At 54.7% G+C, this 18,216-nt stretch overlaps 1 protein-coding gene across 1 annotated transcript; it reads right to left on the reverse strand.

Annotated features, from left to right (window-relative positions):
• Positions 1 to 2,271: 2,271 nt before the first annotated feature.
• Positions 2,272 to 15,087, reverse strand: LOC119974292 (rho guanine nucleotide exchange factor 1-like). The gene is made up of 6 exons (XM_038813064.1): positions 14,976 to 15,087; positions 13,538 to 13,615; positions 12,308 to 12,383; positions 6,295 to 6,450; positions 2,784 to 2,871; positions 2,272 to 2,386 (listed from the first exon to the last, which is right to left on the reverse strand). Exons 3-6 carry the CDS (start codon positions 12,357 to 12,359, stop codon positions 2,272 to 2,274), a joined length of 411 nt encoding a protein of 136 aa, XP_038668992.1. The 5' UTR covers positions 12,360 to 12,383; positions 13,538 to 13,615; positions 14,976 to 15,087.
• Between the last annotated feature and the right edge of the window lie 3,129 nt (positions 15,088 to 18,216).

Raw genomic sequence — 18,216 nt, forward strand, 5'->3', positions numbered from 1 at the left:
CTCTCTCTCCCGTCTTACGGCCAGGTCGCTCTCTCTCCCTCCCTCTCTACGGCCCGCTCGCTCTCTCTCCCTCCCTCTCTACGGCCCGCTAGCTCGCTCTCTCTCTCTCTCTCCCGTCTTACGGCCAGGTCGCTCTCTCTCCCTCCCTCTCTACGGCCCGCTCGCTCTCTCTCCCTCCCTCTCTACGGCCCGCTAGCTCGCTCTCTCTCTCTCTCTCCCGTCTTACGGCCAGGTCGCTCTCTCTCCCTCCCTCTCTACGGCCAGGTCGCTCTCTCTCTCCCATCCTACGGCCCGCTCGCTCTCTCTCCCTCCCTCTCTACGGCCCGCTAGCTCGCTCTCTCTCTCTCTCGTCTTACGGCCCGTTCTCTCTCTCTCTCTCCCTATGGCCCGCTCGCTCGCTCTCTCTCTCCTGTCCTACGGCCCGCTCGCTCTCTCTCTCTCCCGTCCTACAGCCCGCTCGCTCTCTCTCTCTCGCTCCCTACAGCCAGCTCGCTCTGTCTCTCTCTCTCCCTACGGCCGCCTCGCTCTCTCTCCCTCCCTACGGCCTGCTCGCTCGCTCTCTCTCCCTTCCTACGGCCCGCTCCCTCGCTCTCTCCCTCCCTACGGCCCGCTTGCTCTCTCTCTCTCTCCCTCCCTACGGCCCGCTCGCTCGCTATCTCTCTCCTTCCCTACAGCCCGCTCGCTCTATCTCCCTCCCTCCCTACAGCCCGCTCGCTCTCTCTCCCTCCCTCCCTACAGCCCGCTCGCTGTCTCTCTCTCCCTCCCTACGGCCCGCTCTCTCTCTCTCTCTCCCGTCCTACAGCCCGCTCTCTCTCTCTCTCGCTCCCTACAGCCCGCTCTCTCTCTCTCTCTCGCTCCCTACAGCCAGCTCGCTCTGTCTCTCTCTCTCTCTCCCTACGGCCGGCTCGCTCTCTCTCCCTCCCTACGGCCGGCTCGCTCGCTCTCTCTCCCTTCCTACGGCCCGCTCGCTCGCTCTCTCCGTCCCTACGGCCCGCTTGCTCTCTCTCTCTCTCTCCCTCCCTACGGCCCGCTCGCTCGCTCTCTCCCTCCCTACGGCCCGCTTGCTCTCTCTCTCCCTCCCTACGGCCCGCTCGCTCGCTCTCTCCCTCCCTACGGCCCGCTTGCTCTCTCTCTCTCTCTCCCTCCCTCCCTACGGCCCGCTCGCTCTCTCTCTCTCTCCCTCCCTACAGCCCGCTCGCTCTCTCTCCCTCCCTCCCTACAGCCCGCTCGCTCTCTCTCCCTCCCTCCCTACAGCCCGCTCGCTCTCTCTCCCTCCCTACGGCCCGCTCTCTCTCTCTCTCCCTCCCTACAGCCAGCTCGCTCTGTCTCTCTCTCTCCCTACGGCCGGCTCGCTCTCTCTCCCTCCCTACGGCCTGCTCGCTCGCTCTCTCTCCCTTCCTACGGCCCGCTCGCTCGCTCTCTCCCTCCCTACGGCCCGCTTGCTCTCTCTCTCTCTCTCCCTCCCTCCCTACGCCCGCTCGCTATCTCTCTCCCTCCCTACGGCCCGCTCACTCACTCTCTCTCCGTCCCTCCCTACGGCCCACTCGCTCTCTCTCTCTCCCTCCCTCCACCCCGCTTGCTCGATCTCTCTCTCCCTCCCTACGGCCCGCTTGCTCTTTCTTTCTCTCTCCCTCCCTACAGCCCCCTCGTTCTCCCTCTCTCCTGCGGGCCGCTCGCTCTCCCTCTCTCCCCGCGGTCCGCTCTCTCTCTCTGAGTCCCGTTAGCTCTCTCTTTCTCCGAGGCCCACTTTCGCTCTCTCTTTCTCCGAGGCCCACTTTCGCTCTCTCTCTCCGTCCCTGCGGCCCGCTCTCTCTTTCCCCTATTCTTGCGGGCCGCTCACTCTCATTCCCTGCGGCCTGCTCTCTCTCTCCCATTCCTGTGGGCCACTCTCTCCCCCTCCCTGCGGGCCGCTCTTTCTCTCCCTCCCTGCGGGCTGCTCTCTCGCTCCCTCCCTGCGGTCCGTTCTCTCTCTCCCTCCCCCTCCCTGCGGGCTGCTCTCTCCCCCTCCCTGATGTCCGTTCTCTCTCTCTCTCCCCCTCCCTGAGGGCTACTCTCTCTCTCTCTCCCTCCTTGCGCCTCGCTCTCTCTCTCTCTTTCCCTGCGGCCGCTCTCTCTCTCTTTCAGGTTTAACATAACCTCACACCTTTTGAATTCACTATCCCTTGGTAATCAACCCAAGTAGTTTATTAGCATTTTCAAGGGCATTTCTGATTGCCCTCGGATTGCTCACCTCCCTCTTTACCTCCGACAGTTCCCAAGTTGCTGAGAGACTTACGTGGGACTCAGGGGCATGTTGGTTGCGGGTGGCACCAGACTGTTCCTGCCCAATAGTGAGGGTTTCAGCTGCTTGAGGGCATCCTGCGTGCTCAGGATCTTTTCACACCAGCTGTGGGAATCACAGGAACAAGTGGGAGGTTCAGTCATTGTCCGTAACACTGAAAGCTCGTGTCTCACTTGGTGTTTGTCTGCGCGTTCCCCCTGCCCACCCCGGCTCACTCAGAGCAATGACCCACCAAAACGGCAGCTCGATTTGCTGCGCAGGATTCAATGGGCTATTTGACCAAAATGAAATACATTCCATGTCCCCTCTGTGTCCCACTCCCACCTCCCAGCAATCTCTCAGGGTAGGGGACGGCCTACTGTTCTGGAGGTCTGGGTGATTCTTTTCACGCCCTCTCCACCCTTTCATCTCTGCCCCTTGTCGCGATCGAAAGCCACGGGTAGCTGATCGCCAGTGCCCCACCTCACCCCTGGCCCAAATGGGATTTGCCCACCCGGTTCACCTTCTCCTCTCGGAGACCGTCTGTGCCACCAGCTCATAAATCTGCGCACCGGTGGCGGTCTGATACAGGACGAAGAACGCCTTGCGGTCTGCAACACAAGAACAGGCTTTTGTAAAGGACAGTGCTTCACAAGGACAGATCATCAATTGTTTAGCAGGGCAAGCACACACGTATCATAAACACTGGCTACCAGGGAGCACATCCTGCTCTCCCTCCAAATCGTGCCGCAAGGTCATGTATAGCCACCCGAGCAGGTAGATGTGAAAATACAGTAGTCCCCCTTTATAACGCGGGTGTTGGGGTCCAAGACAGCCACCCGCGTTGCAACCGAGCCGCGGATATCCACGATGGGGGTTTTAAATTTATTTAAAAATCTATGCTAGCGCTTCCCATTGAGAGTCTACGGGGGGCGGGGGGAGAGGTCAGACCCCCGTAGACTCACAATGGGAAGCGCTAGTATAGATTTTTAAATAAATTTAAAACCCCCATCGTGGATCTAATTAAAACAGAGTCAATTTCAGCGGCTGGCTCACTTTGATCCGGAGAGGGAAGCTGCTCTCTCACTGAAACAATCAGCCGGCCGCTGAAATTGACACTGCCGGCTGCTCACTCCCTCCAATCCAACTTTTAAGTTTTAATGTTTCTGATTGGAGGGAGAGAGCAGCCGGCAGTGTCAATTTCAGCGGCCGGCTGATTGCTTCAGTGAGAGAGCAGCTTCCCTCTCCGGATCAAAGTGAGCCGGCCGCTGAAATTGACACTGCCGGCTGATTGGAGGGAGAGAGCAGAGAATACAGGAGGAGGTCATACGGGCCTCTGCAAGACCAGCATGGTCTCACATCGCCCCTCCCCTCTGTAGCTGGGGTTCAGGCTGTGATTGCTGGGGTACAGGCTGTGGCTGCTGGGGTACAGGCTGTGGCTGCTGGGGTACAGGCTGTGGCTGCTGGGGTACTGTGGCTGCTGGGGTTCAGGCTGTGGCTGCTGGGGTTCAGGCTGTGGCTGCTGGGGTTCAGGCTGTGGCTGCTGGGGTACAGGCCGTGGCTGCTGGGCTTCAGGCTGTGGCTCCTGGGGTACAGGCCGTGGCTCCTGGGGTACAGGCAGTGGCTGCTGGGGTCCAGGCTGTGGCTGCTGGGGTACTGTGGCTGCTGGGGTTCAGGCTGTGGCTGCTGGGGTACTGATTGGAGGGAGAGAGCAGCGGGCAGTGTCAATTTCAGCGGCCGGCTGATTGTTTCAGTGAGAGAGCAGCTTCCCTCTCCGGATCAAAGTGAGCTGGCCGCTGAAATTGACACTGCCCGCTGCTCTCTCCCCCCAATCAGAAACATTAAAACTTAAAAGTTGGATTGGAGGGAGAGAGCAGCGGGCAGTGTCAATTTCAGCGGCCAGCTCACTTTGATCCGGAGAGGGAAGCTGCTCTCTCACTGAAACAATCAGCCGGCCGCTGAAATTGACACTGCCGGCTGCTCTCTCCCTCCAATCCAACTTTTAAGTTTTAATGTTTCTGATTGGAGGGAGAAAGCAGCCGGCAGTGTCAATTTCAGCGGCCGGCTGATTGTTTCAGTGAGAGAGCAGCTTCCCTCTCCGGATCAAAGTGAGCCGGCCGCTGAAATTGACACAACTGACAGTTGGGGTCCATAAGCCCCCCCGCGGTATATCGCGAACCGCGGTATTGCGGAACGCGGTATAACGGGGGACTACTGTGCCAACATATGAATTAGGAGCAGGTGTAGGCCGTTGGAATACTCTCCACTTGCCTGGATGAGTGCAGATCCAACAACACTCAAGAAGCTCGACACCAACTAGGACAAAGCAGCCTCACTTTATTGGTACCCTTTCCACAAACATTCACTCCTTCCAGCACCGATGCACAGTATCAGCCATGTGTACCATCTACAAGCAACTCACCAAGGCTCCTCAGGCAGCACCTTCAAAACTGGTGACTTCTATCATCTAGAAGGACATGGGCAGCAGATACCTGGGAACTCCACCACCTGGAGGTTCCCCTCCAAATCCCTCACCATCCTGACTTGCAAATATATCGGTTGTTCCTTCACCATCACTAGGTTGAAATCCTGGAACTCACTCCCTAACTGGACGCTGCATGTACCTATACCTCTTGAACTGCAGCGGTTCAAGGCAGCTCACCACCAGCTTCTCCAGGGGCAATTAGGGATGGGGAACAAATGAGGTTCCAGCCAGTGACCACCCACACCCCCCAAGTGAATTTATTTTTAAATTGGCCCTTTGAGCATGTTCAGCCATTTAATAAGATCATGGCTGATCTGATTGTAACCTCAACCCCACAATCCTGCCTATCCCCGATAACCTTTCACCACCCCCGTTGTGAATCAAGAATCTATCGAACTCTGCCTAAACCGCATCTACTGACCCAGCCTCCACCATTCTCTGGGGAAGAGAGTACAAAAGACTCGAGACCCTCCAAGAGAAAAATTGCTCCTCATCTCCGTCTTAAATAGGAGAGCCTTTATTCTCCACTCTGTCCAGTCTCTCTCAGGATCTAATGTATTTCAATAAGATCGCCTCTCACTCTTCTCAACTCCAATGGATGAAGATCCAGCCTGTCCAACCTTTCTTCGGAGGATACCCTCTTCATCTCAGTTATCAGACCCCTACTTTTGTATTCCATTCTCCCTTGCAATAAACGACACCATTTCATTTGTCTTATCACTTGTACCGGAATACTAGCTATTCCTGACTCATGTACCAGGACAACCAGATCCCTCTGCCCCTCAAGAGTTCTCCAATCCCTCCCCCATTTAAATAACTTGCTGCTTTTCTATTCTTCTCGCCAAAGTGGACAAGTTCACATTTTCCCACATTATACTCTGCTTGTCCAATTTTTATCCACTCACTTGACATCTGGAACCCTTTGCAGGCCCCGTAAAGCCCTCGTCACAACTCAATTTCCTACCTGTCTTTGAGTGATCAGCAAATTTGGCAGCTGTACCTTCAGACCGTTCATCCCTTGCGATGAATTGTAATAGTTGAGGCTCTAGCCCTGATCCCTTTGGCACACCACTCGTCTCGTCTCAAATGGCTCATTTATGCTACTCTGTTTCCCGTTAGCTCACCAGTTCTCGATCAGTGCTATTACCCTCTACACCATGAGCTCTTACTTTTGTAGTGAAGACAAATCCTCAGTTTAATACCTTATCTGAAAGTTGGCAACTCCAACAGTACAGCACTGGCCTCAGTACCACGTGGCAGAGTCAGCTTGAATTTATGGCAGCCAAGCCAGAGTAGTACCTGGTACAGAGAAATCTGCTGCCTTTACCCGGTCTGGCCTCAGTGAGACTCCAGACTTTTGACCCTCCTCGGGAATGGCCCAGCAAGCCACTCAGTTGTATTGACGGCAGCAGCTTGTCACCACCGGTCTCGAGGGCAATTTGGAGTGGGTAATAAATGCTGACATTGCCAATGTCACTCGTATTCCCTGAATGAATGAAAGAAACATCAGCTCGTTCGCCCCACCCATCCCCGTGACGATGTGGCCCACCTGTGGCGACGTCCCGCGCGAGCAGGCTGCCGAGTCTGATGACAGGGCAGAGCATGGACCCCCCAACTGAGTTCTTGCTGTGACACTTCAACACCATTTTGTCGTCCACTTTCTGCATCAAGACCAGGATATCATCCAGTAACAGCACGTGGACATCTGAGAGAGACACAGAGAGAGAATGAGTTTCCATGGTAAAGGACACTAGTACCATCCTAAAAGTAACAGGTAATGCAGTGGTAATGAAAGGGTGGGGTAAATGTACTAAACCAACTATTGGAATTGAAGGCAGACAGGTCCCCAGGGCCTGATGGCCTACGTCCTAGCATCTTAAAAGAAGTGGAAGTGGGGATAGTGGATCCATTGGTTATAAAATTCGGTAATTCCCTGGATGCGGGAAATGTTCCAGTGGATTATTCAAAAAGGGGGGGGGGGGGGGGGCAGAAAGTAGGAAGCTATAGACCAGTTAGTTTAACACATTGGGAAATTGTTAGGATCCATTATTAAGGAAGTAATAACAGGACATTTAGAAAGTCAAAATGAAATCCATCAGTCAGCATGGTTTTATGAAGCGTAAATTGTGTTTGACTAATTTGCTAGTGTTCTTTCAAGATGTAACAAACCAAGTGGAAAATTAGGATGCTGCAGGTGTAGTATGTCTGGACTTCCAGTACACATTTGATAAGGCGTCGCATTACAGGTTAATACATATGGGGTTCGGAGTAATTTATTCACTTGGATAGAAGACTGGCTAACCGACAGAACAGTTGGGATTAATGTGTCTTTTTCTGGTTGGCAAGATGTAACTAGTGGATTGGAATTGCTTATTGTCACATGTACCGAGGTACAGTGAAAAGCATTATTCTGCATACAGTCCAGACAGATCATTTCATGGGTGGCGCAGTAGCACAGCAGCTAGTACTGTTGCTTCACAACGCCAGGGACCAGGTTTGATTCCCAGCTTGGTCACTGTCTGTGCAGAGTCTGCAAGTTCTCCCCGTGACTGTGGGTTTCCGCCGGGTGCTCCGGCTTCCTCCCATAAGTCCCAAAAGATGTGCTGTTAGGTAATTTGGACATTCTGAATTCTCCCTCAGTGTACCGGAACAGGCGCCGGAAATGTGGCGACTAGGGCTTTTCACAGTAACTTCATTGCAGTCTTAAGGTAAGCCTACTTGTGACAATAATAAACATTATCATACATGAAAAAAATAGGGGATGCATAAATACACAATGCAAATACATAGACACAAGGTATCGGGTAAAGCACACGAGTGCAGTACTACTCTGTAGAGAAGATGTGTGAAGAGATCAGATCTGTCCATAAGAGGGTGATTCAGAAGTCTGGTAACAGCGGGAAAGAATCTATTTTTGAATCTATTGTTCTCAGACTTTTGTATGTCCTGCCCGATGGAAGAAGTTGGAAGAGTGAATATAGAACATAGAACATAGAACAGTACAGCACAGAACAGGCCCTTCGGCCCTCAATGTTGTGCCGAGCCATGATCACCCTACTCAAACCCACGTATCCACCCTATACCCGTAACCCAACAACCCCCCCTTAACCTTACTTTTATTAGGATACTACGGGCAATTTAGCATGGCCAATCCACGCACATCTTTGGACTGTGGGAGGAAACCGGAGCACCCGGAGGAAACCCACGCACACAGGGGGAGGACGTGCAGACTCCACACAGACAGTGACCCAGCTGGGAATCGAACCTGGAACTGTGAAGCATTTATGCTAACCACCATGCTACCCTGCTGCCCAAATATGCTGGGTGGAAGGGATCTTTGATTATACCTCCCGCTTTCCCAAGGCAGTGGTAGGTGTGTACAGAATCAATGGATGGGAGGCGGGTTCGCGGGATGGTCTGGGCTGTGTTCACAACTCTTTGTAGTTTCTTACTGTCTTGGGCTGAGCAGTTGCCATACCAGACTGTGATGCAGCCAGATAGGATGCTTTCTATGGTGCATCGGTAAAAGTAGTGGGGTGCCACACGGTTCAGTCCTCGGGTCCCAACTATTTACAATATATATTAATGACCTGGACGTAAGAATAGAAGGTACAATAGCCAAATTTGCAGATGACACTAAAATAGGTGGAACAGTAAGTTGCAATGAGGAAATAAGAACCTTAAACATTCATATGGATAGGTTAGGTGAGTGGGCCAAAATTTGGCAGATGGAGTTTAACGTAGGTAAGTGTGAGGTCATCCATTTTGGTCGGAAAAATAGAAAGGCAACTTATTACTTAAATAGAGAGAAACTTCAGAGTGTTTTGGTGCAGAGGGATCTGGATGTCCTTGTGGATGAATCACAAAAAATAGTATAAAGGTACAGCAGGAAATAAGAAAGGCAGATGGAATTTTGGCCTTTATTACGAAAGGAATAGAGTATAAAAATAGGGAGGTGTTACTGCAACTGTACAAGGCATTGGTGAGACCACAGCTGAAGTGCTGTGCCGTTTTGAAGAGGGATGTAGTTGCATTTGGGGCAGTTCAGAGGTTTGATTCCGGAGATGAGAGGTTTGTCTTATGAAAAAAACATTGAGCAGTTTAGGGCAGCACGGTAGCATTGTGGCTAGCACAATTGCTTCAGAGCTCCAGGGTCCCAGGTTCGATTCCGGCTTGGGTCACTGTCTGTGCGGAGTCTGCACGTTCTCCCCGTGCGTGCGTGGGTTTCCTCCCACAGTCCAAAGATGTGCAGGTTAGGTGGATTGGCCATGATAAATTGCCCTTAGTGTCCAAAATTGCTTTTAGTGTTGGGTGGGGTTACTGAGTTATAGGGATAGGGTGGAGGTGTTGACCTTGGGTAGGGTGCTCTTTCCAAGAACCGGTGCAGACTTGATGGGCCGAATGGCCTCCTTCTGCACTGTAATTTCTATGATAATCTGAGTTTAGGCCTATACTCTCTCGAGTTAAGAAGAATGAGAGGAGATCTAACTTGAGGTATATAAGATGATAAAAGGTTTTGCCAAAGTAGACATACAGGGGATGCTCCCTCTTGTGGAACAATCCAGAACGAGAGGTTATAGTTTAGGATAAGGGGCAGCAGATTGAAAACAGATGAGGAGAAATTGCTTCTCAAAGGGCTGTGGAATTCACGACCCCAGAGTGTGGTGCATGCAGGACTTTTAAGTAAATGTAAGGACCAGGTAGACAGATTGTTAATTAGTAATGAGTTGAAGAGTGAGGGAGAACGGGCAGGAAAGTGGAGTTGGGGCTGAGATGAGATCAGCTGTGATCATATAGAATTGAGAAGTGGGCAGAAGGGGCTGAATTGCTGAATCCTGCTCCTATTTCTTATGTGTCAGAGTAAGGAGCAGCAGAGTGTGTCAGGGAAAGGACAGGGTGGGGTAGGGGACCATGGAGGTGAGGAAGGGGAGGGGGGAGGGACACCGAGGAGGGGGAGGGACACGGAGGAGGGGGAGGGACACGGAGGAGGGGGAGGGACACGGAGGAGGGGGAGGGACACGGAGGAGGGGGAGGGACACGGAGGAGGGGGAGGGACACGGAGGAGGGGGAGGGACACGGAGGAGGGGGAGGGACACGGAGGAGGGGGAGGGACACGGAGGAGGGGGAGGGACACGGAGGAGGGGAGGGACACGGAGGAGGGGGAGGGACACGGAGGAGGGGGAGGGACACGGAGGAGGGGGAGGGACACGGAGGAGGGGGAGGGACACGGAGGAGGGGGACGGACACGGAGGAGGGGGACGGACACGGAGGAGGGGGACGGACACGGAGGAGGGGGACGGACACGGAGGAGGGGGACGGACACGGAGGAGGGGGACGGACACGGAGGAGGGGGACGGACACGGAGGAGGGGGACGGACACAGAGGAGGGGACGGACACAGAGGAGGGGGACGGACACAGAGGAGGGGGACGGACACAGAGGAGGGGGACGGACACAGAGGAGGGGGACGGACACAGAGGAGGGGGACGGACACAGAGGAGGGGGACGGACACAGAGGAGGGGGACGGACACAGAGGAGGGGGACGGACACAGAGGAGGGGGACGGACACAGAGGAGGGGGACGGACACAGAGGAGGGGGACGGACACAGAGGAGGGGGACGGACACAGAGGAGGGGGACGGACACAGAGGAGGGGGACGGACACAGAGGAGGGGGACGGACACAGAGGAGGGGGACGGACACAGAGGAGGGGGACGGACACAGAGGAGGGGGACGGACACAGAGGAGGGGGACGGACACAGAGGAGGGGGACGGACACAGAGGGGGGGGACGGACACAGAGGAGGGGGACGGACACAGAGGAGGGGGACGGACACAGAGGAGGGGGACGGACACAGAGGAGGGGGACGGACACAGAGGAGGGGGACGGACACAGAGGAGGGGGACGGACACAGAGGAGGGGGACGGACACAGAGGAGGGGGACGGACACAGAGGAGGGGGACGGACACAGAGGAGGGGGACGGACACAGAGGAGGGGGACGGACACAGAGGAGGGGGACGGACACAGAGGAGGGGGACGGACACAGAGGAGGGGGACGGACACAGAGGAGGGGGACGGACACAGAGGAGGGGGACGGACACAGAGGAGGGGGACGGACACAGAGGAGGGGGACGGACACAGAGGAGGGGGACGGACACAGAGGAGGGGGACGGACACAGAGGAGGGGGACGGACACAGAGGAGGGGGACGGACACAGAGGAGGGGGACGGACACAGAGGAGGGGGACGGACACAGAGGAGGGGGACGGACACAGAGGAGGGGGACGGACACAGAGGAGGGGGACGGACACAGAGGAGGGGGACGGACCCAGAGGAGGGGGACGGACACAGAGGAGGGGGACGGACACAGAGGAGGGGGACGGACACAGAGGAGGGGGACGGACACAGAGGAGGGGACGGACACAGAGGAGGGGGACGGACACAGAGGAGGGGGACGGACACAGAGGAGGGGGACGGACACAGAGGAGGGGGACGGACACAGAGGAGGGGGACGGACACAGAGGAGGGGACGGACACAGAGGAGGGGGACGGACACAGAGGAGGGGGACGGACACAGAGGAGGGGGACCGGACACAGAGGAGGGGGACGGACACAGAGGAGGGGGACGGACACAGAGGAGGGGGACGGACACAGAGGAGGGGGACGGACACAGAGGAGGGGGACGGACACAGAGGAGGGGGACGGACACAGAGGAGGGGGACACAGAGGAGGCGGACACAGAGGAGGGGGACACAGAGGAGGCGTACACAGAGGAGGGGGACACAGAGGAGGCGTACACAGAGGAGGGGGACACAGAGGAGGGGGACGGACACGGAGGAGGGACACGGAGGAGGGGGACGGACACAGAGGAGGAGGACGGACACAGAGGAGGGGGACGGACACGGAGGAGGGGGACGGACACAGAGGAGGGGGACGGACACAGAGGAGGGGGACGGACACAGAGGAGGGGGACGGACACAGAGGAGGGGGACGGACACAGAGGAGGGGGACGGACACGGAGGAGGGGGACGGACACGGAGGAGGGGGACGGACACGGAGGCGAGGCGGGGGATGGACACAGAGGAGGGGGAGGGGGACGGACACGGAGGCGAGGCGGGGGATGGACACCGAGGAGGGGGAGGGGGACGGACACGGAGGCGAGGCGGGGGAGGGGGATGGACACCGAGGAGGGGGAGGGACACAGAGGAGGGGGAGGGGGACGGACACGGAGGCGAGGCAAGGGAGGGGGATGGACACAGAGGTGGGGGGGGGGGGGGACAGAGGCGGGGGTAGATAACCCCCACACATAACCCTGCCAAGCTGACTGTAAACGAGACCCTTATTAAAGGAAAACTCTCAATCTGAAGTAGCCAAGTCCCTTCAAAAGCCACATTTACCAAGCCCCTTAGCAATGGAGACACAGACCTTGGCAGAGATGGCCTATAATTGCGAGTCTCAAATCCAGGCCACTGTCTCTCACTGGGACTTGTACCTTGCTCAGTCTCATACTGTTCAACGCTGCTCAAGAGAGAGCTCCTTTTTTGCCCCCTTCCTCTCACTTACCAATAGCCTTCTCCTTTGTCAGCCTCCAGATTAGTGGCCCCTCATGCACCATCTGACGCTGAGTCAAGTCGATGTTCTAACGAAAAGATAAAGACAGGCTTCCAATTAATAACCGCCATGGATTAGATCTCAGCCCAACCCCCACCTGCCAAAACCAGCCATACCCCGGCCGCAAACTGCACACTTCAAACTGCCATCGACAGCTGCAAGAATCTACATTTAAATCAGAGGAACACACACGGGAGAGAGTGTAGGCAGTGGGGTTTGTGTGGGATTTATACAGGGGTATGGGGAGAAGGTGGGCAGTGGGATTAATTTGCCGCTGTCACAGGGCTATGGGGAGAGAGTGGAGCAGTATGATCAGAGTGGGATTAACATTGGGCAATGGGGAGTTATGGAACTGCTTTAAGAGAGCAGCACAGTGGTTAACACTGCCACCTCACAGTGCCAGGCACCACAGTTCGATTCCAGCCTTGGGTGACCGTTTGTGTGGAATTTGCACAATTTTCCTCTGTTTCCACGGGTTTCCTTCGGGTGTGGTTTCCTCCCACAATCCAGAGATGTGTAGGTTAGATGGAGTGGCCATGACCAGTGTACAGGGTTACAGGGATAGGGCGAGTGGGGGTGGGTGCTTTGTCTGCACTACCTGGATTCTCCGGAGCAGGCACTGATAGACTGAACAGCCTCTTTCTCCACAGTAATGGTCTGAAGCTGCGCGTGACAGGATAAGCTGAGTATCAGCTGGACAGACAAGTGCACCAGAGCTAAACCAGGTTGCATCCCAGTCACAGTTACAAATGCCCACCTCCGAGTGAAACATCACACATTAGCAGCAATGAAGGATCAAGGCTGATTATCTCCTTTTCTCTCCCAGAGGCAGAGGCGAAAACTAACACTCCCACACTTGAACTTGCAGCACTGGGGCTGGTTTAGCCCAGGGCTAAATCGTTGGCTTTGAAAGCAGACCAAGGCAGGCCAGTAGCGCGGGTTTGATTTCCGGACCAGCCTCCCCGAACAGGCGTCAGAATGTGGCGACTAGGGGCTTTTCACAGTAACTTCATTTGAAGCCTACTTGTGACAATAAGCGATTTTCGTTTCATTTTCATTTCACTTTAACTTTTAACAGCGCTGTCCAAGAGCTGGGCTCCTTGGCCTCACTCCCATATTTGGCAGGGCACTGGGATTTCTGACTGACTTGTTGGCAGATGCCTGCCCGCCTCCCAGGCTCACCTTGAAATCGACCACGGCCTGGTCAGTGCTCTGCCTGAGATTCGAAACGTCCAGGCGTCGTTGGTAATCGTGCAGTCGCTGGCGAGAAACAAGGGTAGAGCTTACTTAGAACCCAAATCAGAGACAGCACAAGAAACACTTTAATATGAACATACTGAACTTAACACTGTCTGCATCAAACACTCCCAGGACAGGTACAGCACGGTGCTAGATACAGAATAAAGCTCCCTCTACATTGTCCCCATCAAACACTCCCAGGACAGGTACAACACGGAGTTAGATTCAGAGTAAACCTGCCTGTGTACTTTCCTCCCTCAGTACTGACTCTCTCAGTGCAGTACTCCCTCAGTATTGACTGCCCTGACAATGCAGTACTGTCTCAGTACTGACCCCAAAAGTGCAGCGCTCCCTCAGTACCTACCGTCTGACAATGCTGCACTCCCTCAGTAATGAATCAGTGCAGCACTCCCTCAGTACTGACTCTCCTAACACCACAGCACTCCCCGAGTACCTACTCCCTTAAAAGTGCAGCACTCCCTCAGTACTGAACCTCCAACAGTGCAGCAGCACTCCCTCAGTGCTGAACCTCCAACAGTGCAGCACTACCTTAGTACTGTCCCTCTGACAGTGCAGCCCTCCCTCAGTACTGCCCCTCTGACAGTGCAGCACTCCCTCAGTACTGCCCCTCTGACAGTGCAGCACTCCCTCAGTACTGCCCCTCTGACAGTGCAGCACTCCCTCAGTACTGCCCCTCTCACAGTGCAGCACTCCCTCAGTACTGCCCCTCTGACAGTGCAGCACTCCCTCAGTACTGCCCCTCTGACAGTGCAGCACTCCCTCAGTACTGCCCCTCTGACAGTGCAGCACTCCCTCAGTACTGACCCTCTCACAGTGCAGCACTCCCTCTGTACTGACCCTCTGACAGTGCAGCACTCCCTCAGTACTGACCCTCTCACAGTGCAGCACTCCCTCAGTACTGACCCACTGACAGTGCAGCACTCCCTCAGTACTGACCATCTGACAGTGCAGCGCTCCCTCAGTACTGACCCTCTGACAGTGCAGCACTCCCTCAGTACTGACCCTCTGACAGTGCAGCACTTCCCTCAGTACTGACCCCTGACAGTGCCGCACTCCCTCAGTACTGACCCTTTGACTGTGCAGCACTCCCTCAGTACTGACCCTCTGACAGTGCAGCACTCCCTCAGTACTGACCCTTTGACTGTGCAATACTTTCTCAACACTGACCCCTCTAACAGTGCAATGAGCCAGTATTGCTGACCTGAAGTGAGTTGGTGAACAATGCTCGGTGGTTTCACACTCGGCCCACATGGAGAACAGCAACTTCCCTTTCCTCTGCCCATTCTACCCCGCATGACATTTTATAAAATGACCAATGTGGCATATCACAGTGGTAACCTGTGCATGGGGAACTCCTTACCCGGAGATTCTCTGTTTCTCGGACCTCTTGGTTGACATCTTTCAATATGCTGCGGCAGCACTCCGCTGCCTGCTGCACCCTCTGCTTCTCCGGTGACGGATCTGCAGATTGGAGAGAGAGAGGATGTCGGACATGAACTTAGGAATGTGCTGTCGGCCACGCACCATGTCCAGGTGGCTGAAAGATCTGTGACTGGCAGCAAGGAAGGCATTGCTAACTCTCCAAAGCCTGCCCACCAGTCCCAAGATGTGCAGTTTGGGTGAATAGGCCATGCTAAATTATCTCTTAAGAGTCCAAAGATTAGGCGAGGTTACAGAAATTGGGTGGGAGTGGGGGCCTAAGTAGGGTGCCCTGTTGAAGGGTCGCAGTAGCCTCTTTCAGCACTGTAAGGATTCTATAATTTACAAGGCACAGTTGATGTATTTTGGCAGGAAGGATATGGTGAAACAATATAAAATAAGAGGTTCAATTCTTAAGGAGCGTGAAGGAGCAGAGCAACCTGGTATATATGTGAATAGATCATTGAAGGTGGCAGGATAGGTGAGAGGACTGGACAAGAGTCGATTGGGAGAAACTGTTCCTATTTGTAAAAGGATAGCGAATGAGAGGGCACAGATTTAAACTGATCAGCAAAAGAAGCAAATTTGATGGGAGGAAAAACATTTTCACTGTTAGCATGGTGGAGGCAGCTTCAATCGAGGCATTCAAGGGGGCGATCGATGATCACTTGAATAGAAACAAAGTAATAATATGTGCAGGAGTCCGGGGAAAAGGCAGGGGAAGGCACTAAGTCATGATGCTCATTCGGAGGGCCTGTGCAGACACGGTGGACCGAATGGCCTCCTTCTGCACCTTTACAATTCTGTGATCCTGACAAGTCAGGAGTGTGACGGAATACTCTCCACTTGCCTGGGTGAGTGCAACAACACTCATGAAGCTTGACACCATTCAAGACAACGCAGCCCCACTTGATTGGTACACCGTCCAGCACTGGCGCACAGTGGAAGCCATGTGCACCATCGACAACATGCACTGCATCAACTCAGCAAGGTTCCTTAGGCAGCACCTTCCAAACCCGTGACCTCTACCACCCAGAAGGACAAGGGCAGCTGACTCACGGACACCAGGAGGTTATGGTGCGTATTATCATAGATGGAAGATGACTTCCGGTGGCGGCCATGCTGGGGTAGGTCACACATTTGATAGCTCCCGCCTGTAACGGACTTTTGGACCTTTTTTCCCTTGTTTTTTTTTTGGATTTTATGGGATAAAGCAGTGAAGAATGAGACAGTGAGGAGAAATCCCCCTCCGGTGTATGGAGAATTGGACCAGAAGTAGCCATGTGACACGACAAAGTCCTATAAGGGAGACGCAAGCAGAGCTGGTAACACGGCACACCATGGCTAGCGAGTCAGCATGGGTCAGCTGACTCTCGGAAGCGCAGTGCGGGGTGGACAGGTGTTAAGCTGGAACTTGACTTGGGGGATTGGGTTTTTAGTGTTGTTGCTGGGGGGGGGGGGGGGGGGGGGGGGGGGGGGGGGGCTGCTTTGCTGACAGGGGAGTAACTGTTACTAGGGGACAAATGAGAGGTCGGGAACGGCGACAGCCTGAGTGGGGACTCAAGGAAGCGGAGGGCGTGAGCTCGAGGCTGGCCTAAAAAGGGTGATGGCTGGTTGGCAGGGGGGAGTGGGGGAAGGTTGGAAGCCCCCCCCCCGGCCAGGCTGAACACATGGAATGTGAGGGGACTGAATAGGCAGGTCAAGAGGGCTTGCGTGTTCGCGTATTTGAGGGAACTGAAGGCAGACGTGGCAATGCTACAAGAGACACACCAAAGGTTACAGGCCAGACGAGATTGAGAAAGGGGTGGGTTAGCCAAGTGTTTCACTCAGGACTGGACTCAAAGACCAGGAGGGTAGCGATCTTGATGAGCAAACGAATGGCATTCGAAGCAGGGAGAATCGTGTCAGACAAGGGGGTAGGTACATAATGGTGAGTGGGAAGATGGAGGGGGTGCGAGTGGTACTTGTGAACATATATGCTCCGAATTGGGACGACGTGAAATTTATGAGGCGGCGGTTCGGTAAGATCCCAGACTTAGAGTCACATAACCTGATCATGGGAGGGGACTTCAACACAGTCATTGATCCGGAATTGTACCGGTCAAAATCCAGGACAGGGAGGAGGCCGGCCGTGCAGCAAAGGAATTGAAGGGTTTCATGGAACAGATGGGGGGAGTAGACCCATGGACGTTTGCACGGCTGCGGACTAAGGAGTTTTCTTTTTTTCACGTGTCCACAAGGTATACTGTCGCATCAACTTTTTTGTTCTGAGCAGGACGCTAATACCGAAGGTGGTGGATACTGAGTACTCGGCAATCGCAGTGTTGGATCATGCCCCGCATTGGGTGGATCTACGGGTTAGTGTGGAGAGAGGGAAACATCTGCTGTGGAGACTGGATGTGGAGTTGCTAGCGGACTAGGCGGTCTGTGGGCGGGTTAACAAGTCCATCCAGAACTACCTGGAAACAAAGATACGGGGAAGGTCTCTGCAGCGACGGTCTGGGAAGCTTTGAAGGCAGTAGTCAGAGGGGAATTAATCTCAATACAGGCCCACAGAGAAAAGGTAGAACGGGCTGAGAGAGATAGATTAGTGGAGGAGATGCTCCAGGTGGACAGGAGATACTCGGAGGCCCTGGACCCTGGGGCTATTGAGGCAGCGGCGGAGGTTACAGGTGGAGTTTGGGCTGTTGACCACAGGGAAAGCAGTGGAACAGTTGAGGAAGGCGGGGGGGGGGGGGGGGGGGGATTGATCTATGAGTACGAGGAAAAGGCAAGCAAAATGTTGGCGCACCAGCTCAGGAAAAGAGAGGTGGCTAGGGAGATAGGTAAAGTAAAGAGTAGAGGTGGTAATACTGTCCGGGACCTGCCGGGGGTGAACGAGGTGTTTAAGGACTTTTATCGTAAATGAGTCGGAACCCCCGGCTGGAGTTCAGGAGATGAGGCAATTTCTGGATCAGTTGAGGTTCCCGAGGGTGGAGGAGGTCCTGGTGGAGGGGCTGGGAGCCCCAAATGAGATTAAGGAAATAATCAAGGAGCTGGAGGGCATGCAGTCGGGCAAGGCCCCGGGGCCTGACGGTGGAATTCTATAAGAAGTTTTCAGAGATATTGAGCCCACTGCTGGTGAGGACATTTAACAAAGCAAGAGAGAAGGGAGTCCTCCCCTCAACAATGTTGTAGGCCTC

This window comes from Scyliorhinus canicula, chromosome 12 (genome assembly GCF_902713615.1).
Source record: "Scyliorhinus canicula chromosome 12, sScyCan1.1, whole genome shotgun sequence".
NCBI lineage: Eukaryota > Metazoa > Chordata > Chondrichthyes > Carcharhiniformes > Scyliorhinidae > Scyliorhinus > Scyliorhinus canicula.